This window comes from Lasiodiplodia theobromae, assembly GCF_012971845.1.
Source record: "Lasiodiplodia theobromae strain AM2As chromosome Unknown scaffold_1, whole genome shotgun sequence".
Taxonomy (NCBI): domain Eukaryota; kingdom Fungi; phylum Ascomycota; class Dothideomycetes; order Botryosphaeriales; family Botryosphaeriaceae; genus Lasiodiplodia; species Lasiodiplodia theobromae.
Window position 1 is genome coordinate 632,936 of NW_023336399.1, and position 23,908 is coordinate 656,843.

At 54.3% G+C, this 23,908-nt stretch overlaps 10 protein-coding genes across 10 annotated transcripts; 7 read left to right on the forward strand and 3 right to left on the reverse strand.

Annotated features, from left to right (window-relative positions):
- Positions 1–439: 439 nt before the first annotated feature.
- Positions 440–1,555, forward strand: LTHEOB_180 (uncharacterized protein; the record flags this gene model as incomplete). The annotated part of the gene is made up of 1 exon (XM_035510541.1): positions 440–1,555. One exon carries the CDS (start codon positions 440–442, stop codon positions 1,553–1,555), a length of 1,116 nt encoding a protein of 371 aa, XP_035372182.1.
- Positions 1,556–2,718: 1,163 nt separating this feature from the next.
- On the forward strand, positions 2,719–3,219 carry LTHEOB_181 (uncharacterized protein; the record flags this gene model as incomplete). The annotated part of the gene is made up of 2 exons (XM_035510552.1): positions 2,719–2,849; positions 2,931–3,219. The coding sequence occupies 2 exons, from the start codon at positions 2,719–2,721 to the stop codon at positions 3,217–3,219; spliced, it is 420 nt and encodes a 139-aa protein (XP_035372183.1).
- Positions 3,220–3,581: 362 nt separating this feature from the next.
- On the reverse strand, positions 3,582–4,261 carry LTHEOB_182 (SsDNA binding protein; the record flags this gene model as incomplete). The annotated part of the gene is made up of 3 exons (XM_035510563.1): positions 3,582–3,661; positions 3,718–3,806; positions 3,975–4,261. 3 exons carry the CDS (start codon positions 4,259–4,261, stop codon positions 3,582–3,584), a joined length of 456 nt encoding a protein of 151 aa, XP_035372184.1.
- Positions 4,262–5,105: 844 nt separating this feature from the next.
- LTHEOB_183 (4-oxalocrotonate tautomerase) lies at positions 5,106–5,563 on the forward strand (the record flags this gene model as incomplete). The annotated part of the gene is made up of 2 exons (XM_035510574.1): positions 5,106–5,231; positions 5,297–5,563. 2 exons carry the CDS (start codon positions 5,106–5,108, stop codon positions 5,561–5,563), a joined length of 393 nt encoding a protein of 130 aa, XP_035372185.1.
- Positions 5,564–9,738: 4,175 nt separating this feature from the next.
- On the forward strand, positions 9,739–11,397 carry LTHEOB_184 (Cytochrome p450 protein; the record flags this gene model as incomplete). Its single annotated transcript, XM_035510585.1, has 4 exons — positions 9,739–9,947; positions 10,005–10,217; positions 10,470–10,668; positions 10,726–11,397. 4 exons carry the CDS (start codon positions 9,739–9,741, stop codon positions 11,395–11,397), a joined length of 1,293 nt encoding a protein of 430 aa, XP_035372186.1.
- A 2,957-nt stretch (positions 11,398–14,354) lies between these two features.
- On the forward strand, positions 14,355–17,312 carry LTHEOB_185 (Peptidoglycan-binding protein; the record flags this gene model as incomplete). Its single annotated transcript, XM_035510596.1, has 1 exon — positions 14,355–17,312. One exon carries the CDS (start codon positions 14,355–14,357, stop codon positions 17,310–17,312), a length of 2,958 nt encoding a protein of 985 aa, XP_035372187.1.
- A 423-nt stretch (positions 17,313–17,735) lies between these two features.
- Positions 17,736–18,552, reverse strand: LTHEOB_186 (Imidazoleglycerol-phosphate dehydratase protein; the record flags this gene model as incomplete). Its single annotated transcript, XM_035510607.1, has 2 exons — positions 17,736–18,145; positions 18,288–18,552. 2 exons carry the CDS (start codon positions 18,550–18,552, stop codon positions 17,736–17,738), a joined length of 675 nt encoding a protein of 224 aa, XP_035372188.1.
- A 278-nt stretch (positions 18,553–18,830) lies between these two features.
- On the forward strand, positions 18,831–19,386 carry LTHEOB_187 (DNA-directed RNA polymerase i and iii; the record flags this gene model as incomplete). Its single annotated transcript, XM_035510618.1, has 4 exons — positions 18,831–18,932; positions 18,988–19,079; positions 19,138–19,214; positions 19,271–19,386. 4 exons carry the CDS (start codon positions 18,831–18,833, stop codon positions 19,384–19,386), a joined length of 387 nt encoding a protein of 128 aa, XP_035372189.1.
- Positions 19,387–19,548: 162 nt separating this feature from the next.
- LTHEOB_188 (Complex 1 LYR protein) lies at positions 19,549–20,279 on the reverse strand (the record flags this gene model as incomplete). Its single annotated transcript, XM_035510629.1, has 5 exons — positions 19,549–19,560; positions 19,626–19,733; positions 19,839–19,985; positions 20,102–20,163; positions 20,240–20,279. 5 exons carry the CDS (start codon positions 20,277–20,279, stop codon positions 19,549–19,551), a joined length of 369 nt encoding a protein of 122 aa, XP_035372190.1.
- A 452-nt stretch (positions 20,280–20,731) lies between these two features.
- On the forward strand, positions 20,732–21,269 carry LTHEOB_189 (Cell cycle control protein cwf14; the record flags this gene model as incomplete). Its single annotated transcript, XM_035510640.1, has 2 exons — positions 20,732–20,912; positions 20,998–21,269. 2 exons carry the CDS (start codon positions 20,732–20,734, stop codon positions 21,267–21,269), a joined length of 453 nt encoding a protein of 150 aa, XP_035372191.1.
- Positions 21,270–23,908: the final 2,639 nt, after the last annotated feature.

Here is a 23,908-nt window from a genome sequence, read left to right on the forward strand (position 1 = left end):
GCCCGAGCATAAGCCCTAGTTTCCCGAATAGGAAATTCATTAACATACAAGCCCTTTAAGCTAAAGCTTCACGCAATGAACTGTAGGCAAAGAATAGCAGACGTAGCGGAAAGACACTTCTTGGTAGATATCAATACAAGACTACAGCACTATCCATCATTTTCTGCACATCATCTTGAACGTCGTGTCTTCGTTCATCAACAATGCGCGATGCGGTCTGACCTATCTACTTCACTGAAGCAATAACACTTCTCCACTCCCACGCTGTCCAAGAACCATTCACTAAACCATGCATTGTTAGAGAAGTAAGGACAGACAGCAACGTCTACTTAATCCCCAGCAGATTTGCTTCTTTCTCCTTAACTCGCACCACACACACTTGCTTGCATCTGGCATGCAACGCCCGTACTCGAACACTTTCACACCCATCAACAACCCGATGGACCAGACCCACGAGCCGGACGAGCATCTCTTCGACGACAACATGGACCTTTCCGGCCTGCCTCACGGCGACCTCCTCCCCGACACTACCCACGATCCTGCCTGGGAGCCCGACTACGACTCCTACGAGCTCCCCGACGCCGCCCCGCCCTCCTACGAGGAGTCCACGAGCGGCGGCGGCGGCGGCGGTATCGACCGCGACCCCTCCACGCTGACCGCCACCGACCCCCAGACCTTCTTCTCTCCCACCGCCTCCTCGCAGCCGCAGCCGGTTCCGCAGCAGCCCAGGCCGGCCAGGCCCCGCCTCCGCCGCGTGCTCGCCCGCATCTCCTCCTCCTCGCCCCCTTCTCCCCCCCTTCCGCCCGTCACAACCTACTCTTCCGCGCACTCGCCCCCGCGCCAAGCCGTCCACGACCGGACCTCCACCTCCACCACCTCCGAGTCCCCCGACTCCGTCGACGGCGGCGTCCCGCTGGACCCCACCGCCACCACCGCCACGGCCACCGTCCCCGCGCTCATCTGCCACCACGCCGTCCCCCTCCCGGCGGCGGCCTCCGGTCTGCCGATCCCGCCGCGCTGCCCGCCGTGCACGACCGTCATGCACCGCGCCTACACGCTGCAGATGAAGATGGAGTGGGACCTGGCTCGACTCGACCCGGACACGTCGCACGCCGAGCGCAGCGCCGCGTGCCGTGCGTACTTCCGCGCCAGGGCGGACGAGCAGAACTACCAAGACGAATTGGAGGATGGTGGTCGTGCGGAGGAGGCGCTGCGGGAGGCGGCGGCGCGCCGCCATAGGGGAGCGCAGAGGGCTGTGTTCTTTGAGGCGGGGACGCCGCTCGTGTCGAGGGGCAGGGCGGCTGGCGCGTTTAAGCGCGAGTCGAGGGGTTATGTGCCGGGGAAGTGGGCGGGGGAGTGGGAGGATACTTCTGGCATGAGGCAGAGCTTTTCGGAGTATTATGATGTGATGGCGGATTATGATGAGGAGGCGATTGTGGATGATGATGATGAGGAGGATTACTATGATGAGGATGAAGAGATGTGCGATGACGAGGATGACGACGAGGAGGACTACAAGTACTATGACGAGGGCTATGCCGCGGGCATGGAGTAAGTGGATGGCAAGAGTGCCTTGATGGAAGGCAAGTGGCTTTCCATGTTCTCTGACATGATCCGAGATTGGCGATAGTGGTTGGGGGGAAAAAAAAGCTGATAGAGAGAGCGGCATGTTCTTTTGGTGGGCCAGAAAAAGTACGACGCCGCACTGGCTTGAGTGCTGGCTAAGGGCCCTGATATTCTGTTAGATCTGATTTGTTTGCCATAGCCTCCTCGCTTTGGAAATTAGTAGTTGTTTTCATAGACCTAACTTATCCTTGCGAATGAAACCCCCCCCCCTATCCCTGAATCTCAAATGACACCTGCAATCGTGACCATTAACTTAGTCGGAGGAGAAATGCACATCTTCCAAAAACGTGACCATTACCTTAGCCGAAGGAGAAATGCATACCTCCCGAAAAAGCCCAGCATCGAAGGTCTCCTCCTCGGGCTCCGGCAACAGCGCTACCTATTGACACCAATTAGAGACATCCACCAGCAAACGAAGCGATTAACAAACCGCAATAATTCCAGCTCATCGCCATTAATACAACTCAGTCCCTCGCACATATACACTTTTCTCACCGCAGCCGTCGCCGTGGTGGTGTTGCCGAGACGCAGCACGTCGCCAACTCACGGACGCGACGTCTCGCCAACACCCCTGCTCAAACCCAGCGCGCCTCAGCCGCACCACCAACCAAAACACCAACGCCCTTTCCTCCAAACGGCAAGCAAAATGCATTTTCCACCCCTTCTCCTTCTCTGACACACCTTGGCATTACTTGCATTGCCGGTCGGTCCCCCAAATATTGTTCGCGCCGGCGCCAGTTGCCGACGCGCGGGTTTCTCAAGTGCTTCAAAACCATAGAACAGATTTAGCAGTGGAGCACACTTCATGCCGCCCCTTCGCGTGCAAGCCAGAAACGAGCGCCAAGAGAAATGCGTGCGGGTAAAGCGGGAGGGATCGCTCGCTCAAGCCTTTCGCGGCGGCTTCATAAGAGAAGCTTGACGGCCTTGGTCATTCGCAACAACAAACCTTCACTCACCAACAAGAGATCCGGAATCTCATCAACAGCCCACGAACCACCTACCTCCCCCTACTCTAACTCCTGCTCTTGCCCTTCCCAACCGGCCCAGAACCCAACCGAACGACAAAACCCTTCCCGCAACAACTCGCCCACCATGCAACTCACCCCCCTCCTCTCCATCCTCATGGCCACCACCGCCGCCCTCGCCACCCCGCTCTTCCCGCGCGCCAACCAGCAAGTCTCGGGCGCCGAAGTAACCGACACGACCTGCACCGACCCATCAGCGTACGTCTTATCCTCCTCCTCTTCCCCATGCCCCCTCTTCCCCCATCCCCCCTCCCCCACCCAGCTAACCCCAGTCCTCAGCACCCTCGACACCCACGACACCAACGTCGCCATCCTGTCCATCTGCGGCGGGATAGCCGGGTCGATCCAAAAGTGCGGCGGCAGCCCGTCGAGCACGACGGGCGAGAGCGGGACGGCGCGCTTCGACCTGTCGACGACCGACGCGGGGGCGACGATCAACATCTCCAAGGGGCGGTGGGAGCGCTGCGTGAAAGCGGCGAGGCTGACGTGTCCGACGGGGACGTTTGAGAGCACTTGCATCGGTGGCGCGACGAGTGGGGATGTCAAGTTTACGCTGTCGGAGGCGTGAGGTGCGGATGGGAAGGAAGGTGGTGTACGATATGTGGTTGAGAAAAAGAAAAAGAGATAATTGGCGCGCGCGCGCGATGAGAGGAGAGATTTCTTTCTTGTATTAATACAGGGAATCATTGATACGAAAGAGAAGGGGAAGAAGAAAAGAGTAACAAGAGTTCAAAGCATTATCCCTCCCGTTCAATATTGTCTTTCAATTGACGAACCAAGAAATGAAGAGAAAAACATGATTTCCTGCACACGTAATAGTGCTCCCATCCTGTCTCGTGTTCACCATAAAAAGCATTGTCCGCAAGCTCTTTTCCCACCATCGAAGAGTAACATCACCGACAAGTGAAACCTGGTCGAAAGAGTGGGAATCTAACCGGACTCAGCAGCACCCATGGCGACGTCGGAGTCGTTCTGCTGGGGCCGGGGCCTGCTCAGGATCTCAATGTTCCCTGCGTATTGTTAGCAAGCGGACATCTCCCCAAATGTGAGAAAGAAAAGGACGTACTCTGAGTGAGGCTCAGGCGCGAAGCCCTCTGGCCCTCGGCCGTCTCGTAGCTTCTCATCTTCGCGTCGGCCTCGAGGTGCAGGAGAGTGCTGTGCGGTTCTCCAGTCAGTCCAACTGAAAAATTTCCTGTCTCTCCCCCCAAATCATGCCATCATCCGTTCCAATCGCACACACATTCCATCCTCCCCACCCCATCGCGCATAAAAAAAAAAAACCTCCTCCCCACATCCGCAACTGGGTAAAATAAAAAAACTCACCCCTTCGGCAGGTTCAGCAAGAAGTCCCTGCGCGCGCCCTCGTCGAAGCAGGCGACGTTGAACCAGCTCGTCTCGTTGGCCTCGCGGCGGCCGGTGCTGGTGCCCAGGCTATATCTCACGTACTCGAGGCCGCTGTTCGTCGTCGCCAGCTCGGGCTCGGAGCCCAGGCGGCCGATGATGGTCATCTTGGCGTACGGGGAGCGCGGCGTGCTGCTGAAGGCGCGGCGACCGGCGCTCGCGGCGAGCGACGCGCTGCGGAAAGCGGTGGTGGTGCGGAAGGCGTTCATCGTGTAAAGTTTTTTGAGCTTGAAGCCGGATTTGGGCGGGAGGAATGGGGTGGGCGACGGAGCCTGGAGATTGGGGGGAAAAGTTGGTGGTTGGGTGCGAGAAGCTCTGGCGATGGAAGGGAAGCGAGGGTTTGTCGCGAAACGCGCGCTGGCTGGCAGGTGGTGTTGAGCCCTAACGCGAGGGGAGCAGAGCTAGGTAAAGCTTGCTGCAGCAGCAGGTGCAAACACGCCAAATTTTGCTTGGCGCGACGACGCGACGCGCGCGTGGGCAACGGGCGATTAGTCAGCGCCGCAGCTGCCGAGTCAAGCCAGGGACCTGGCCGTCGGCGAGAACTGCTGCCCGCTGCGATTGCGGCAGACCGGGTCCCGCCGATGACGCCCCGTCGGCCAGCTTACCCGCTTTCCAACAACTCTCGCTCTCTTTTTTTTCCCTCGTCCGGTCGTGCGAGGAGATATTTTCCACGGAGTCGGATGGAGGAACAGTGTCGGTCTTACCGGACATTGTGGGCCGACATTGGACGTTTCCGTCGCGTATCTGGAGGTGAGAAGACGGATGACGCCATGTGTTGTTGACGAAAGATGAGAGCTCCAGTGTTTCTCCTGCTTCATATTTAAGTCTGGCATCTTCACCAGGCCTATCGCTTTACACACTTACCTTAGTAACCCTGCTCCGTTCTCACGATAGCCGGTCCACCCCGCCGAGATTGCGGTCTAAAGGACTACTATAAGGGTCGTTGATCTCCCCAATCATCCACCTTGCTCTCCACCTCCTACTACCTGTCTTCCCTTTGACTTTCTTCTGCTTCCGTATCACCTCCAATTCCACACTCAGCAATCCCCCACCATGCCTCTCGTCAAAATCGACATGATCAAGGGCGTCCGCTCGCCCGAGGAAATCAAGAAGCTAGCCGACATTGTCCAGGAGATCATGCTGGAGAAATTCGCCGCTCCTCCGCGTGACCGCTACCAGGTACCTACACCCACTCCCCAATTGCTCTCTCCATCATACCGTAATCTAATATCCCCTTCTCCCAGATCATCACCCAGCACGAGCCCTACGAGATGATCTGCGAGGACACCAACCTCGGCCTCACGCGCACCGACAAGCTCGTCTTCATCCAGATCTTCCAGCAGGGCCGCGACGCCGCCAAGAAGCAGGCCGTCTACGCCGCCCTGGCCGAGCGCCTCGACAAGGAGTGCGGCGTGCCCGGCTCCGACCTGATCGTCAGCGTCGCCGCCAACACGCGCGAGGACTGGAGCTTCGGTCTGGGAAGGGCCCAGTTCTTGACCGGGGAGCTGTGAAGAAAGAGAAGGAGAGAAAAGAAATGTTCGGGCCAGCGGATCAAAGCTTTTTGTACCAAAGAAATAGGGCGCTGGGGGCAGCATGAGTTACGAAAATAGACGAATAGATCGATTTTAGACCGGAACGTGGATCGCGGGGACGACCTTCCGCTTGACCGTGGTGCTGTTGTTGTTGGAGATGAGTTGTTAAATCAAGTTTCTAGGGAACAACATGGAGTCGACTACCGGATGCGGCTCACCGAGAGAAGACAGCCTCACTTTGTGGAACGTACCGCCAGAGATGTGCCTTGCAGGATGCCGTGTCACAGAACAAAGAGACGTATTCCACTCCCCCAGGTACCGCACACACTGCCGGCGACCCACGGGGGCGAGGCAGATTCCGTTCTTCTCCAATAAATCAATCACATGGGACTCTTGGAGCGACCACGTCGCAAACGAAGTCAAGCTCAAACAAGCATAACCTAGTGGAGTCCCCGCGGGCGCCGGCGCGACCCTTTCCCAAAACCACCAGAACCACCTATCCCAATTAGGCAACCCGGCCCCCAAAACCAACAAACACACCAAAAACCCGCAAATCTGCCCTGTGTGCCTGGATGCCGCCGGAAGGATAATCGGCATATGACGCCATCCCCCCCCCCCCATTCTTTCTCCACGTGCTTAGACCCTCCTTTTTTTTATCCGCCCCCAAAAACCCAGATCTCTCCACACAGCCCCCTCCGCGTGCTGCTCCTGGATCGGGTGTAGCGCTAAGCCCTGGGGAGCTGATCTGACGCAAGCATAGCCACGCGCTTGCCTTACATCATACACACAGCCGGCTTCGCTCGCCGCGCACACACCAGGCAGCAACGGCACTATGTGCCGAAAGGAGAAGGATGGTGTGAGCGATAGCCGCGGTGAGAGGATAGGGAGCGGCCGTAAGGTACCTGCATGAGATCCTGCGCGCAAGCAAGTACTGTGTATGCGTTAGCCTCGGCTGAAGATCGGAGCAGCATGGCGAAGTCCGTTTGCTGTTGGAGGGAGGGGAGGGTTTGCTAGAGGTCAGTTAATGGAGGACTGACTGACAGGCGCCAGACAGAAGAAAAAAAGAACAACGGGTGTCTTCATCGATATTGGTGGCGAAAGGCAAGCCATAGGACGCTCTTACCACGTTTACGCGTATTCGAGAAGGCGATTACGGCCGCCCTGTTCCTCATGGCTCTATGTCCCTCGCCACGTTCAACCAGGGCCTTGCGATCGAGAGAAATGCAACCCACCTTCGACTCGACACGAAAAAAGCGCGCAAAGCGTTCTGCTCGAAAAAAGAAGAGCCGACGACGACGTATGCAGAGAGTTACTATGTTTGGCGAGGCAGCTCGGCTTTTCGGGTCCCCCTCCCAGCGCTAAACGTTTTAGGCAACCGTTGACGCCTTCGTGGCGCCGAGGCTGGCTGATGAGGCTGAGTTCGACCTGTCGTAGGATTCTTCTGCAAGCGAAGTGTGTGTGACACCAGTTAGTCGCCGCCGCTCTAGCTAGCTAGCTAGTCAGCCCGCTGGGGGGTCCAATGACCGCATCACCAACCCATCCTCCCAAAAAGTATATATTCTACGCCGCTGTCCTCCTCACTCATATCGCCACTTCACAACAAGAACAACCACTCAACTCAAACAAACCATTTTTACCCAACAAACCTCGACCTCACCTCCACCATCCTCCTCAACCAACCTTAATCGAAACACAAAAAGAAAATGGGCTGCCACTCCTCCCGCCCCTCCCGGGCCCCCGCACCACCCCCTCCCCGCCCCGCAAAGAAGAAACACGGCGGCGGTGGTTACGGCGGTGGCAACTCCTCCATCGCGCCCCTCCGCAGCAACCCCCCTGCCACCAGCACCATCGACCCGGGCATGACGGCCGCATGGGGCGGATACAGCGGCGGCGGTGGTGGCGGCGGTCACCATCACGGACACCACGGCGGCGGGGGGCATAATGATTGTGGGGGAGGGTACAGTGGGTACAGCAGTGGAGGTGGATATAGTGGTGGGCATCACGGTGGTGGTGGTGGGTATAGTGGTGGTGGGGATAGCGGGGGTGGTGGATACAGTGGTGGAGGCGACTCGGGTGGTGGGAGCAGTGGAGGTGGCGGTGGTGATGGGGGTGGTGGTGGTGGGTGTTAAGGGGGAGTGAGAGTGGGAGTGGGAGGGCGGCGTGAGGGGGTTGGTTGTTGGTTTTTACTGCGGTAGATGGCTTGTGTTTGGTTTTGGCTGTCTGTTTGACGTTTTTGATTGATTTGCTTACTTATACCAAATGTATGTATGATTCGTATCGTGGAGTTTCCAGTAGATCAAGACCATTCTTCTACATTTCGTAATTCATGTGATTAAACAAGGATGGTGCCATTGAGTACGGCGGTGGTGGTAATAATAAGAGGCTTGGGAAGCGAAATTGTAGAACTTTGTGCCCTAACTACGCATCGGCAGGTACGACACTACTCGAGCTAGTAAGCGCAGAGCCGAAGCTCCGAAACGAGAGCGACGAGATGTGGTGCGTTGATTCTGCTCTACTAGAAAACTAGGCAGTAACGTTAAGGTCTTCTATTCTCAGCGAATACTATGTGCGCCTCTTCGTACTTCAACATTTTGTGCCCTACGTCATTTCCCCAGCTGGATTAATACCTGTGATCCGAACTAATGGCGCAGAATGCTCGGGGACACGGTGACAATGGGGGCGGAGGTGGTGCAGAGGTGGCGAAAACGACGGGAGTGATGCCGATGGATGAGTCGAAGAGGACGGTGGTAGTGGTAGTGGAAGGGGAGGAAGCTCAAGCAAGGGCTGCGAGCACGAGCACGACTGAGGAGAAGCTGAGCAGGTTTATTGATCATTGATTCGGGGCTTACTAGGAGTTGGAGGACGTCATTTGCAGCACAGATATTGTTGCGATGCGACAGCAGTGGCGGATAGGAGAGGAAGGGGGTTTGGGGGCGGTATCACCATTTAGCGTACTTCTAGATTTGAACTCCGGCAACAGCTGATATGTCGTACAAGAGGCAATCGCGTTGCGCCTGTTGCAAGGCGCCCGCCCGACTGCTGATCATCAATCCCCTCACCGCGGATACAGTACACAATGTGGTGCAGCTAATGGCAGACGATGGTGCACATATGTAACAGAGACAAGGCAGCCACCTAGGGAACCTATCATATGGCGATCATACCTTTCCGCCCCCATATTAGCTTTCGTTACTTTTGAGCGCATCGTTCGATGCCTGCAACCAAATGACCAGTTTGTTGGCCCTCAATTTGCACGACTTGCCTGTGCAATGCACCCTTGGTGGGTATATTTAATGATTCCGCCCGGGAGTAGAGATGCCGCAACAATACACCCCACCACCATGGACTCCTGGGACCAAGAAGATACACCAAAATACTACGACATCTACCGAGGAATCTGGACCAACTGGTCGCGTGGACCCATTTTCGGGCTGACCCTCACGCTCACACGTCGCAATGGGGATCTATTAATCGCATTCCTTGCCCTCTTTGTCACAATTGTTGGCACCAGTTTCTGGAGGATTGCATGTTTCTTCATCCACAACCTTTACTCTTCCGAGGCGCCACGTGATGGCTTATACCATCAACGACAGGCAATCTTGCGGAACTCAGCAAACGGCAGCAGCGGACTTGTGAGCCTTGCTCAATCTCCCTGGGCATGGCGACGGAAATCGAAGAACCCGTTCAAGCGCATTTTACCTATCATCGCCTTTACCATTATCTGCCTCTGTGCATGGGCAACTGCGAGTGGCCTCTCGTCCAGAATTTCGACAGGAATCGGGAACGAAGTTCTTATCTCGAGCTCCAATTGTGGAGTTTTACGCGATGGCGGAGAACCACCCAGCATTGAATTTATTGAGACGAAGCTAGCATCTTTTTTGAACAAACAGTTGCTATCCCAGTCCACATATGCACAGCAGTGCTACGAAAAGGACACGAATCTAGCGAGCTGCCAAACATTTGTCAAAAAAAGGCTGGTTTCTCAAGTCAATCAAAACGCAACCTGTCCATTTCACCCCGACATGTGCCGTTCGCAGACCGGAAATATCCATATCGATACTGGTTTTCTTGATACGCATGAAGACCTCGGATTGAACTTCCCCCGAAGCCAACGAATGCAAATCAGAATCACAACCGATTGCGCACCAATTGTGATGGAAGGCTACAAAAAAGACATTGAAACTCCTTTCAAAAACCAGTCCGACCCTGGCAATCTCTACTTTGACCTACAAACCACGAGTTTTTACTATGGGCGGTTCATGGTAGCACAGGGGGAGGCTCATAAGGCCACTTATGAGTATGAAACCCAGAGGCATTATCTGGGGGGGAGTACTTTTACAGCTATAGAGCACTACAGTATTGGGTAAGGCACTTCATGAAACTTGAAATCTGGTGCTAATCACTTTACATATAGCCACAGACAGACGATTCCCAAAAATGGAAGCATTGACCTGGACGCTTCCGACTTTGATCCTGTGGATGGCCTCAGACGGATAGATGCGGACGTCAGCTTGATTTTTCTCTCGGCTAATGCAATCATGTTTACTGGAGAAGTGAACGATCCCCTGTACTCTGCTCATCAACCATTACCTGGGATGAGAACTCCAGGCACAGGCAACGAAACAATTACTTTGTATGTTCGGGATGAAACAGCAACTGTCCTTGGTTGTGTAACCCAATATCAGGCCTGCAACTCAAAATTACCTCAAGACAGGGGTTGCATTCCGCCCAGTGGATATAACGATTTGCTGTACAATGTTCGCAAAATTGCAGAAAGTAGAAAGGAGGAAAACCTTTTCGGGTACTATCTGGGAACTACACTATACCAGTTTAATACACCTGAATCCATAGCATTCCGGTTGGGGGAATGGTCTCTGACGTCCAGGTACACGTTGAACCAAGGAATCCAGGCAAAGCTTCCCGACAACCAGTGGCAGCTGGATGTGGAACACTGGCACGACATTTCAATGGCCTCCCTCCAGAGCGGTGTCGTCAATGCTGCCACTGGGCCATCTGATCCTAGTATTCTTGAAGTCTGGCAAAGCCCTCAAAACGCCGAGGAGCACAAAGTCTGCCATAACACGGTACGTTTGCACAAACCAGAGCCGCCCTCAAGCCCCCATACAATAAGAAAGCTACAGCCTTTAAGCCAACCATCCATCCTCAGAGTCCGTCAACACACAAACCCCATCTGCTCCTTGCGCGCGCTGACAGTTCTTACCGACAGAAAACCCTCAGCAACACACACCAACTTCTCCGTCTTCGGCCTAGCCTTCGTCTTCGTGACCGGCACCATACTCATCCTCCTCTCCTGGTTCCTCGAGCCCTGTGTCGCTTACATCCAGAAACGAGGCGGCTGGGCCTGGTTCTGCTCCTGTCGCTGCTGCTTCTGCTGCCGCAAATCTCACCAGCGCCCATCAACAAGCTTCTCCACCAACGCCTACGCGCGCCTCGAATGGAGCGCCAACGAGACTCTCCAGCTACAACGCCTAGCGCACGAAGAGCTAGGCGTCGGCCCGTGGGAGGCGTGCGACAGTGCCGTGCCTGTCACCACGCGCAAGGGCGAGAGGCTCGGCGTGCTCGATCTAGAAGATTGGACGCATCCGCGATTGAAGGCGCCGCCGAGGGATCTGGAGGATGAGTGCATTGTCGTCGTGGCTAGTGTTGGGGGCGGCGAGGAAGAGGGAAAGGGGGAGGATGGAAGGGGCGACAGCCGGGCTGAGACGCGGGAGCAGGTGGTGGCAGGTGAGCAGCACGAGGGTTCGGGAGGTTCGTCGACTATGGTGGCTGAGATGCGTCCTGATGGTGCGTGAAGAGGAGGGGCTGAGACTGATGTGGCTGAGGCTGAGGAGGGCTCTGGTAGCCTGGCTTCACTGCAGCCTTGATTGGTAAGAGGCGATGAAGCGTCTCTGCGTTCGTTACCTGTGATTTTGCTACCGCTCGTGTTTTCGCTAGTCGTAGTGTTTCTATTTATGATATCGCTGCTTGTAGTGTTGCTCCTACCTACAGACATCGCCCGTAGGTAGTGCATAATCGACGCGCAGACGTGAACTCACAGGATATTGTCTTCGGTCCAGCTAATAGGAGGCCAGTGAAGGTAAGGCGCTCCGTTTGCGCTATCGCGCTTTTGCGCTCTACGTCGTTTTCCTAGTTAGGTCAAAAACCCGTAATCCGAACTAGTGGCGTAGAATGCTCACGTTGGATTGGTGCAGCATCACCTTTTCCGGGCAACAATGCATACTGCTTACAGCTCCGCCAGCTGCGCAACACCGTCCTGTGTTGCACTACTCGCCTATCAGATTCCTGGTTTCTTTGCCTGTCGTAGGCAGCCTCACCTATCAATGTGCAACGCGGAGTCTTGACTACCAATCTAAACGAGCACAGACATAAAGCGTCCTGGCTCCTTTTCCACCAGCCAGATACCCTCGACGGCCTCTTTTCCTCCAGCCTTGTCATGTGACCATCGTATCTGAGCCTCCTCACTCGTCAGAAAATGCTGAGGATCTTCGGAAATTCGAGCGAGACCGTCTCCTGGGTTCCCGAACCGACCACTCGAGGAACTTTTACTATTCTCTCATCCTGTCTGATCACCATTCTCCTGTGCGTCTGGACGGCAGTTCATCTTAACATTCCAGAGGTAAAGGACGAGAAACGGCCTTGGATCATAAAGAGGCAGCTTTGGCGTAAATTTTCATGGCTCTTCTTTACGTTGCTGGCCCCTGAGCTGGTTGCTTATACCGCCTTTTGTCAATATAATCTCGCCCAACGGCTGGTAAGTGATACTTCCTGTACGGGGGGCAAATTCTCATAGTCTGTCAAGCGAAGAAAACTATCGAAGCCAAAGCCAAATGGACCCAATCGCGTTATATCCCTTACAGAAGCATTCTACGCAATCATGGGCGGCTATGTCATCAGCGTTTTTGAAGCAGACGACTTCTGTCCTTTCCCTGACGGACGAACTCGCTTCTTACTTCAAGACGAGACGATCATAGAAGTTGCACACTTCTATCCAGAGCTTCTTCAACTCACGCCGGAACATGAGATACGGGACAAAAGCAAAGCGAGTGGAGTAGCCAAGTCCATCGCTTGCGTACAAGCTAGCTGGTTTGCACTGCAATGCTTGTCCCGTATGGTGCTGACATTCCCGATAACTCTATTAGAGGTTTGTTGTACGTTTGTGTTCTCTGAGAACCGCACAACTCACTTGTCAGTTAGCTAAACACTTTTGGGCACTCCCTTTGTGCGCTTTTGATCTATATATTCTGGTGGTCCAAACCATTGGATATAGAACGGCCAACACTGTTGACCGGCCGCAAGATGGAGACACTCGCCGCCTACCTGTGGTTGGTGTCCATGGATGTCAAACTCAAGGACCATCGTAAAAGCTACCCCCGCAGCCATCCTGGAGGGAATCGCACAGCTATTCGAATCAAATCCACCGAGTCTGGACACCGGCACCGTTACATCGAATTTACTATTCTGAGAAAAGTTCGATCACCCGATGCCCCGGAAAATATTGTTCGGCTTGCCACAGACGCTCTGGCGCGACATCATAAGTACTACAAGAAAAACAAGCTCGGGAAACGCGAAATCCTAGATCGAGTCCCAGACTTCCCCAAGGGGGGATTTCTACTGGACGGATCAATATCTGACAACCTCAACCGGTGGACCCACGACCTACGACTCTGTTGGTATACTTCTGGATTCATTTATGGAGGCCTTCATGCGCTTGCCTGGAACGCGAGCTTCCATTCGTTTGTTGAAAAGGTAGTATGGCGGCTTTCATCATTAATCATCGTCACTTCGGCGCTAGTCATCGATGGCAGCCTGCGTCTAATCTCTTATATCATTTCCCGGAGAGACCGCGAATCAGAAGAGCATCGCCGAAGCTGTACCGGCATATGGTTGAGTATTGCTCTGTTTTCTCTCAAGGTCATTGTATACACTGATCTAGCTGCATATTTCCTCGCGAGGCTCTACTTGATCGTTGAGTGTTTCATCTCTTTGACACATTCTCCTTTCGGCGTGTATGACGTACCATTTTGGTCCAACTACCTACCCCATATCTCGTAAGTTTAGAAAAAGCCGGCGTAATTTGCTCCAATTCTTGTAGGAATACTCTCTATTGCTGTTTTTTCCACCACCAAATAAGGGACATGAGATCTTCCGTAACCATTCTGGTCTCTCTTGTCAATCCACACATGTTTGACCGGGTTGCCTAAGCTCTCCCAGCTTCTCGCCTCCCATTCTTGTTTCCGCAAATTCCTGCGATGTTCTGCTCCATAATGTGTACAAGAGGTCTCTCCATCCTTGAAGAAGTGTAAATAACAGGCCTCCAGGAAGCTTTTGAGAATCATGTCAGCAAGAAGCCTCCAACTTAACAAGGGAAAGATCCCATACCAAGCTCTCCTCTTGTTCCAAGTGCGTTCGGCTGCTGCTGGAAAACATAACGTCTGTTTTGCTATCCCGTATCTGCCATAAAAGATAAGCTCTTCTTTGGTAGAGTGAATTCGTAGCACGTCGTTGGGGTCGGTGCGGATCTGAGATTTCAATCAAAGGTCCTCTTTGTCTACTTCTTGGCAAGGCCTCGGTACGCGATCATCAGGAGCATACTCCCTTGTTCCTCCAAGCCACGCGAGATGGACGGGCAGGCGGTGCCCTTGTCTTTGCATCCTTTGTTTAAGAAACCGAAACCCCACAGCAAAACCTCGTGTGCTTTCTCCTACAATGCGGACTCAGAGACTTCCAAGCTTTTCCGCAAACCCCCATCATGAGCGATAACGAGGAGCGCGATGACTTTTTGGGTGAAACACCGGAGCATGCGTCCTCCGACGAACTGCAAAGCCTGCCGGATGATGGGGACACGAAGAGCAGCTCCGAACGTAGCTCCGAACGCAGTCAGCCCTTGACGGATCCTGAGCACGACGAAAGCAGCTCCGAAGGTCATGGCGAAATAACTGAGAACTACGCTTCTCAAGCACCACATCAGATTCTCCCAGCGCAAGATGTCCCTAAATCTCCGCCGTCAGCCGGTCACAATGCAGGCGAGGATGATACCGAACAGCTATGGAAGATGTCAGGGTTTCTCAACAACTCAAATGAACCTACCACAGGACACATTGGGGAGAATCTGATTGAGCCTGCTCTGGATAGCACAGAACAATTTTTTAAACCAAGCGAACTGGAGTTTTCCACCGCAGGACTACCCATCGAAGCCACGGTAGGAGAGGAGGGACAAATGGAGGAAGATGAGGAATTGGAGGACTATGTGGAATATGAGAATGGTGAATTTGAAGATGGAGAGAAGAATGAGGAAGAAGAAAGAGAAGAGGAAATGGGATTTGATATGGAAAAGGAATTGGAAAACGAAATTAAAAAAGCAATGGAAAAGAAAGAAGATGGGGACGACGACAACAGCAGTACACATCATATTATCGCAGATCTTCTGGCAGAACTTGACACATCCATAGCAACGTCAAGAGCTACAGCGAAATACGCTGCAGTGCCAAGTCTGAGCACAATCGAAGAAGTCAGCGAGACGCCTACACCGGAGAGACGAAGAACATCGCTCCAGCAGGATCACCAAATCAATGATATTGCAGAGGCTCGTACCATCGATGGAGATGCCGTCTTCATGGAGACAAGACACGATGACGCAGATAATGCTCGGGAGCCGGAAGAGGTGACCACAGTGGAAATGGATATAGACGAAAGGCTAGATGCAACACAGCGCCAGAGTTCACCTGGCGTAGAGACAGAAGAATTGCCAGCAGTAGAAAAGGAAGTTCCTGAGGGGACGCAATCTGATGGACCCGAAGACCAAATTACCAACGAAAGCAGCATTGAAGAATCTCTACCTGCCTCGGACAAAATCGGCGTACAAGAGCACGTTATTCCGGAGGAAGTTCCAGAGACTCAGAATTCAAGTGATCAGAGGACCAAAGAGATGTCACCTCAAGAATCTCCGAGCAACTGCACGCAGCCTGGAGTCACCGATTCATCATCAAGATCTTCTTCGCTATCACACCAATCCATGGTCAAAGAGGGTTTAAGTAGCGTCCACACTTCGCCTCCAGAGGAAGCTACCCAGAATGTACCCACTCTCTTATCCCCAATATCGCCACTGGAGCTTGCAAATTCTTCTGAAAGAAGACGATCATCGGTTCGCAATTCTCTTTCGCCGTATCGAAAAGCTTCCCTCCCTGCGGTAGCTGTCTACTCACCTGAATTACAACCTTCTGCACCAGTGTCTCCCAAAGCAGCAAAGGATGGTGGAAATGATGCTCCCCTCGATCCTTCCGACCAAAAGCATCTCAATCCTCTTGAATCAGCCGAACAGTCCGCCATCACGCCTGATCCAGGATCGCCATCATGCCCACCGTCGCCGTCACAAACAGTGCCTCCTTTTGTCGACACGCCGCCACCCTTGGAGCCTCAGTTGCCGCAAACCGCAAAGGAGGAGTTTGAAACTGACGCCAATGACCCATCAAAGCCAGTAGGTGGGTCGACACCAGGACAATTGGACATCCAACAGGAACATATGGAACCACCGGCCACACAGCAGGAACTCACGCAACCGCCGGACACACAGCAGGAAGCCACGCAACCGCTGGACATACAGCAGGAACCTGCAGAATCATTAGGCTCTCTGCAGGAACTTCCAGAGCTCACGATGGAGCCTACCGAATCCCTACCAGCCCCGTTTACCCTGTCTCCGGAGACATTGGAATTCCTCGCAAAACTACCACTCCCACCTCTACCTCCCCCACCAGCCGCCCCACAACAACAACCAGAGCTCTCATCATACCCGCACACCAGACCCCCAGTCCTAGACTGGCATCCCCGCCACCCTGAACGCAACCACCCCCACCCTTCCCACCTCCTCGACTCCTACCGCCCCGGTCTCCCCACCACCACCGCCACCACCGCACCAGAAACAGCAGCAGCAGCATCGCTCGAAGCCTGGACCCACACCCTCTCCGCCCCCCTCCTCCTCCGCCACGCCTTCCTCGGCAACCTCCCGCGCCGCCCACCTCCTCCTCCTCCTTATCCTTCCACCACCACCACCAAACCACCACCACAACCGCAAACCGAAACCCACACCCTCACCCACACCATCTGCCCCCACCGCACCCTCGTCCTAACCCGCCGCTACACTCCCCTCCCCCCCTGCCCCCGCTGCCACGGCCGCGGCACCGTCCTCCACAACCGCCGGTCTCGCCGCCCCCGCCCCGCCCAATGCCTCACCTGCCTCGGCCGCGGCCGCGCCCATACCTCCACCACCGCCTCCCTCGCCCCCGGCGCACGGTTCGTCCGCGCCGAAGGGCCAAAGGCGGAGGCGGTGGGCGGGTTTGTCGAGGGGTGGGGGGTGGAGGTGGTGCGGGAGCTCATCGCTGCGAGCGACGGCACGGGGTGCGTGGATGACGGCGGAAGGTGTCGGCGGGGGGACGCGTGGCGGGAGGGGGATTGGGAAGAAGAACTGGTGGGGGAGGTGGTGGGGGCGATGGGGAGGTTTGTAAGGGAGAGGGAGGGGGCGAGGGCGGTGGAGAGGGTGGTGGTGGTGGGGGAAAGGCGTGGGAGGTGTTGGAGGGAGGTGAAGTGTTTGTTGGTTATGGGGCGGATGGGAGAGAGGAAGAGGGAGAGGTTGAAGGAGAGGGTAAGGAAGAGGGGGGGTGAGCGGCGGGAGGAGGAGGATGGAGCGAGGAAGAGGAGGAAGGTTGATGTTTGAGTTTGGGAGGGGTTGGGAGTGGGTGGATTTTGTGTTTGATAAAACCTCGCGTGTAAGATATTCTCTTTGTGTGAAGAAGGGTGGAGTAAAGACCCTGTGTTTTGTAATACATGCATATATCATTCTTGAAAGACGTCTCACTTCGTAGTAGGGACAGAACAGTTAGAATAAAAGAATTGATCAGACTTACTCAGTCTATTTACATCTCTTCGAAAATGCTGGTATATTCCCACCTGCTAACCTCTTCGTGTGGCGTTTTGTAGATGCCGTAACAACAGCATCCAACTTGTTGCCTACGTCTTTCTGCGTAATCTATTGCCCATCTCTTCACGCGGTGCTTTTTTTCTTTTTTTCAAGCACTTAACAAACATGCACCCTGCTTCACTTTTTCTCCCATCTCACCTCTCATCCCTCTTACTTCTTCTAGTACAACACACCCTTCGTACTCGGCTCCTCACCCTCCCTACCCTTCACCCTAGTCGTCGCCTGCCTGGTCGCGACAGCCAGCGCCTTGAACGCGCTCTCGGCCCTGTGGTGGTCGTTCTCGCCGTGCAGGCAATGGACGTGCAGGGTGACGGCGGCACCCTGGGCGAAGCTCTGCAGGCAGTGGGGAATCATCTCGCACGACAGGTCACCAATCTTCTCGCGGCGCAGGCCGAGGTCGATGACCGAGTAGGGCCGGTTGGACAGGTCGATGACGGCGCGCGACAGCGCCTCGTCGAGCGGGCAGTAGGCGCTGCCGAAGCGCGCCAGGCCCGTCGTGCCGCCCAGCGCCTGCTTGAACGCCTGGCCCAGCGCGATGCACGTGTCTTCGGCCGTGTGGTGGTCGTCGACTGTGGAAACAACCCGCGGAGTCAGCCTTTCATGCTTGTTCTATTCCATGTCTCTCTTTCTTTGTGGGTCATTCTGGAGTCCAGCCGACGTTGCATTGTGTGGCGCAAATTGTTCCCTGGGAAAACAACGGGTATGACGTACTGTGCAGGTCTCCGCGGCAGCGCAGCTTCAGCGACCAGCCGGCGTGCTTGGCCAGGGCGTGAAGCATGTGGTCGAGGAAGCCAATGCCCGAGTCGATGTCGATGTGCTGGCTCTTGGATGCCTGGGCGGCGTGGCCCTGAACATCGTCGCCGTTGGCCTCGTCGCCAACGGGCTCGAGAGCACCGCCGTCGAGGTTGATGCTCAGTAGGATCTTTGTCTCATTCGTGTCGCGCTTGATGGCGGCGCTGCGTATCCTGTCGGCCATTGTGAAGAGGTTTTCGCTCGGGGAATCCGGAAGGCAATTGGTTCGTCTGGAGGCTTGCGGAGAGAGTTGTAGTGAAAGAAAGCGAACGATGGAAAGGCGGGCGACGGAAGAGTCAGCGGCGTTGCGATTGGGCGGCGGGGATGTTTTTCGCTGATCGCCCGATAAGATAACCTTAAATCTCCGTTCTTCGCCGCAAGTTTTGCCCGCCGCCTCGACTTCCTTCCCCAGCTACCATCTCTCGCGAACCCACACCTTTACGAAGCACTACGCCGCCCGCCATGTCGTCGCACGATGAGGAAATGCAGGACGCTCCTGTCAACGGCCACGTCCAGGAGAACGGCGTCGAGGAGGAAGTCGACGAGAAGCAGCGCATCCGCGTGGTATGCCGTAAAAACATTGTCCGTAGAGATACAGAGGAGCTAATGCGCAATGCAGCTGCCCGGGTCCGAGAACACCGCTGCGTCTTTCGAGTTCGAGAATGAGGATCACACCCTGGGCAACGCCCTGCGCTACATCATCATGAAGAAGTACGAAGCATGTTAGGCACAAGTCTTTTTTGAGCAGTCCGTTGACGTCTACCTGCAGCCCCGCCGTTGAGTTCTGCGGTTACTCTATTCCCCACCCCTCCGAGAACAAGATGAATCTCCGCATCCAAACATATGGTCAGTAGAAGCACGCAACACTACAAGAAGCAATTGCAGGCTGACGCGCATGGCAGACGACGTCAGCGTCTACGATGTGCTGGAACAGGGCCTGGATGACTTGGCGGAGCTTTGCGACGTTGTCATAGACAAGTTTACCGTCGCGCGTGATGAGTTCAACGCGCGCAAGTGAGGCCGTTTGAATCGGCCCAGAAAAAGTCTTTGAGCATTGCACGGCGTTCTGGCGCGAAGGTAGAAGGGCTGCGCAAGTGCCACGGCACTCAGAGCAGCGGAGGGAAAAGAGAAAACTTGGTATTTGCATTTGTACAAGCTTCGATGCGGGGAATTGGGAAATCTAGTTGCGACCCTGTGGTAAATAGAGCATTAGTTCTCCACATCTTCCCAATGTAGCAGCATTGTAATCAAACTAACCTCAAGGAATCCCGTAATGAAGTTGTTGGGCAGCTTCTGCTTCGGGTCCTCCTCGACCTTGAAGTACTTCAGGACGTGCGACAGCTGCTTCCAGTAGTTGAGCGTCTCCTACAATGCGCAATGGCAATATCAGCCTCCAATCTCTTTTTAACCCGGTCCATCCAAAGCCTTATCTCCAGACTCCCAGTGTTTACAGCCAGATATCAATCATACCTGGTACTCGGCATTCGACTGCTGCAGCAGAACGTCGACGGTCTGGAGCTGCTGGACGTATCTGTGGCGCTCGAACTCCTGGCGCGCCTTGGTGCGGATCTGGGAGACCTCGATGTTGAGCTGGTACATCTTCTGGATTTCCGGAGCCTGTTGTGTTCCTCGCGACTCGAATCAGCCCTTCATAGTTCACCAGCCCCAACACACGCGTATATCCTGGCATCGTGATGTCCGTGGAACGATTGACGAGGGATTGGGACACGTACGGCGCGCAGCCAGTCGCGGTAGGCCTTCAGCACCCGGCGCTTGGCATCGGCCCAGTTGGCGGCTGTTCTCGCAATGCGTCGTCGCAGGTCAGCGATAAGTCACCTCTCACAGGGTGTCCGGGGGAAAAGCATCCGTACAGGACCGCGACTTCTGGGCGAGGAAGGTGGGGTTAATCATGGCGGGCCGGTGGGTGGTGCGGTGGAGCGGAGATTCGGGCGAGGTTGCGGGGATGGTTTGAGAGTGAGGTAGCCCGCCTATTCGTCTCTCAAGACTGACGTTTGGGTCGGATTCCGGAAGGGCAAGGTACGGGTGCAGATCACGTGCACGCGCCCCTCCGATGTTGTCAGCAAGAATATATCAGCGACGACTTGCTCCGCGCCCGCGCGTGCACTGTTCTTGCTTCCCCACGTAAGTACCGTCGCAACGACCACGACCACCAGCTCGACCGTCGCAGCCGCTAACAGACTCGCAAAAAGCCACCGACTAATCCCTGCGCGCGTGCTTCCTCTCACACCTTCGCCTTCCTGCGACTTTCGCCTCGCCCTCGAACCACAGTCGAACGACGCCACCGCCGCCTTCTACCAACTTCTTCTCCTCCGCTCGCGCATCCACCACCGCAACAACCAACCATGCCCGTCGTCCGCACAAGCAAGGGCTACGGCCGCAAGAAGGCGCCGCCGGAGGGCTACGAGGACATCGAAGACACGCTTCTCGAGTACGACAACGCCATGAAGGACGCAATGAACGCCTCGCACGAAGGCAAGAAGCGGCAAGAAATGCAGTGGCCCATCTTCGAAATCACCCACAAACGTACGTTTCCTCCCCAAACTCAACCCCCCAGAATCCCTTCCCCCCTCAGGCCACCAGTCACCCGCTAACACATCAACGACTCTAGGCTCGCGCTACATCTGGGACCTCTACAACGACGAGAAGATCAGCAAGGCGCTGTACGACTGGTGCCTGAAGAACGGCAAAGCGGACGCAAACTTGATCGCCAAGTGGAAGAAGCAGGGCTACGAACACCTGTGCTGCCTGCGCTGCATCCAGACCAAGGAGACCAACTTCAACAGCACCTGCATCTGCCGTGTTCCCCGCGACCAGCTCAAGGAGGATCATGTCATCCAGTGCGTCAGCTGCGGCTGCGCTGGATGCGCAAGCTGTGATTGAGAGGGAAGGGAAGAAAAGAAAAGGAACGAGAAAAAGGAAAGAAATGGGGATGGGAGAGAGGGGCGAAAATTGAAATATGGTGGAGATGTCCGGGCTCTTTTCCTCTGCTTGGACGGTTCTGAACGAAAACTTGGGAAGAGTGAAAGGCAAGGGAGGGAAATGCACCGGATGCCTCGCATGCGATGAGACATAACACCATCTACCATGATGGTCAACATGTCCCTCTTTATTGCTAGTTGTGGTCTGCAGATCACAGGGTTGTGAAAAGAGAGGCGAATGTTGGAAAAGAGGGAAAAGAATATGGTTTCCTATGGCGTACGAATCACGGAGTTCCAGGAGCAGGAAATTTCCATTGGGCAAACCTCACCAATCCGGGCAATCGCCCCACAGCACTGCTTAGAAGACAGCGAATACACCATGGGAGGCATTTTCCTACCAAATATCAGTCCTCTCAGTGGATGTGCAGTCATCTACCTGAAGGTGGACTAGTCAGTACGATACCCAATATCATAATATTTTCAGAGCTTGATAGTGGGCTACACACGCATCCTTCCTGTGTTTTACGGAAGATACTGCACTCATTCTTCCTCGCTGGCGGTCAAAATTAGATATCCAGAAATGTAAGCTTCAAAAACACACAATGACATTCAAGACTGCGTAGATTAGCTACAATATCTTTCGTGACAGTAGGCTCTTCCCGGTTATGGCGAGCTAATTCAGAAAGGCTCCATGCTTTCACACCTCGAGGCACCTTCCTCAGGACCAGTACGGCTTTGAATGAGGATCGCCTGTCCAAAATCTGCTACGTTTTACCAAACACAACGTCCAACGCAGTGTTGGCCGCCGCTCGGCTTCCGCTTCTGCCAGTCCGGAATGAGGCAACCGCCAGCCAGATCTGTACTCCTCGTCTCCGAGTCATTCCAGCCCGGCTAACAACAGCAACTTCAATGACAGCAATCCTCCGACATAGTATTTTTCGGGTCCATTCGCTGCGATAACTCCGGCCTAAAGCTGTTAATTCCGTGGGTGCATTCCGCTAACGTCAAGAAGGCAACCCGGTCTATGGAAACCGCGAACGCCGAGCAATTAACTCGAACTCATCCAATCTACACTTATCATAGCAAGAAACAATTTCCTTGGGTTAGCTTCTACCAGCTCCTTATCCGTAGTGCGAGGATCACATGCAGAGCTCGCGGCAACAGAAGTAGCGAAGAGCGGGGGACGGTGGGATATTTAAGAGCAAAACAGCTATCTTAAGAGAGCTCACCCACCATCCAACCTCGATTGGCCCCAAAGCAGGAAGCACTCACCTACAGCTTGCCAGAATCGATTCGCCTCTTTAATCAGCTTCATTCTTCATCCAACCCCTTTCGCTTTTTTTTTTCGCGACCTCCTCAACAAACTGGAGACAGGCTCCAGAAGACGACAAAACGACCTACGCCACGACACTCAAGCAGCTGTCTAAGGACGTGCTCATAGATCTCTGCTATACACGAGACTTCGACGGCCCTCTTGTCACCAACCATCTCTCTCCAGCTTTCGCCGCCACGCACGCCGAGGACCCACCGACCGCCAGCCGCAAAGAGTTCCTCGCCAAGTGGCAGAAGATCCCGACCTTTATGTCAGACTCCTCGATTTAAATTCTGGATATTACTGCTGAAGTAAATGAAGAGGAGAAGGGGAAGGTGTGGGTGTTGAGCAGGATGAGCGGGCTTCCTGGGGAAAGGTGCAGGAGAGCGTCGACATGATGGAATGAGACGGTGAGGTTTGTGTTGGTAATAAGGATGTGCAGAGATTAGTTGAGGTTTAGGCTTGAGTTTGAAATTGGTTAGCCTGAGAATCTGAGTTCTTACTGTACGGAGGCTGTTCAGCTTTGACGTTTGTTATTGTGTCTCTAATCTCACCATGAGCAAAAAAAAAAAAATCAGCATTATATGATTACGATGAACAGTATTTTACAGTAATTAAGTGCTTGCTTCTACAGTCAAGAAGCGGAGGGCCTACTACTTCACACGATTCCTGTAGACGCACCCAGCGAGTGACGCGACTCAGTCCTCAGCCGATTTCATTCCTTGTGTACTGCTCATTAGTGTGAAATATTTGACCGTTCAGCCTGAACATTAAGGATAGTATTTATGGTTAAGCCCCGGTGGACAGCCCCCACACCATCACAAGACTCATAGGGTCCTGTAACACTTTGATATAAATCTCGACTCTTCCACATTCCGTGCAGGTCACCACCATCAACGATGCGGTTACCAACCGCAAGTCCAGAGAATGAGCTGATAGATGCACTCCGCCTTTGGCTGGCTTTCTGCTAGTTCACACTATTGGTGTGCTGCGCATGTGACGATCCTCTTTTCTTGAACTGAGCTTATGCTGAAGCCTGACAGCAGTATTAGAAGATAATACTCACGATCAAAATTTGTAGAAATCGGTAGGAACCTCTGATTATAAATGGCTAAAAAAAAGAAATTGATTCGTCAGAAGATCTGGCAGCAGTATGCCTTGAGAGTACGCTCGTCGGAAGTGGGCTGTGAGGGAGTTGCAAACCGAAGTGGCCCAATGGTTCTGTGACAAGACCCCACAGAAAGTTCAGTGAGCATGCAGAAGAACATTTTCCGAGTATTTCTCTCATT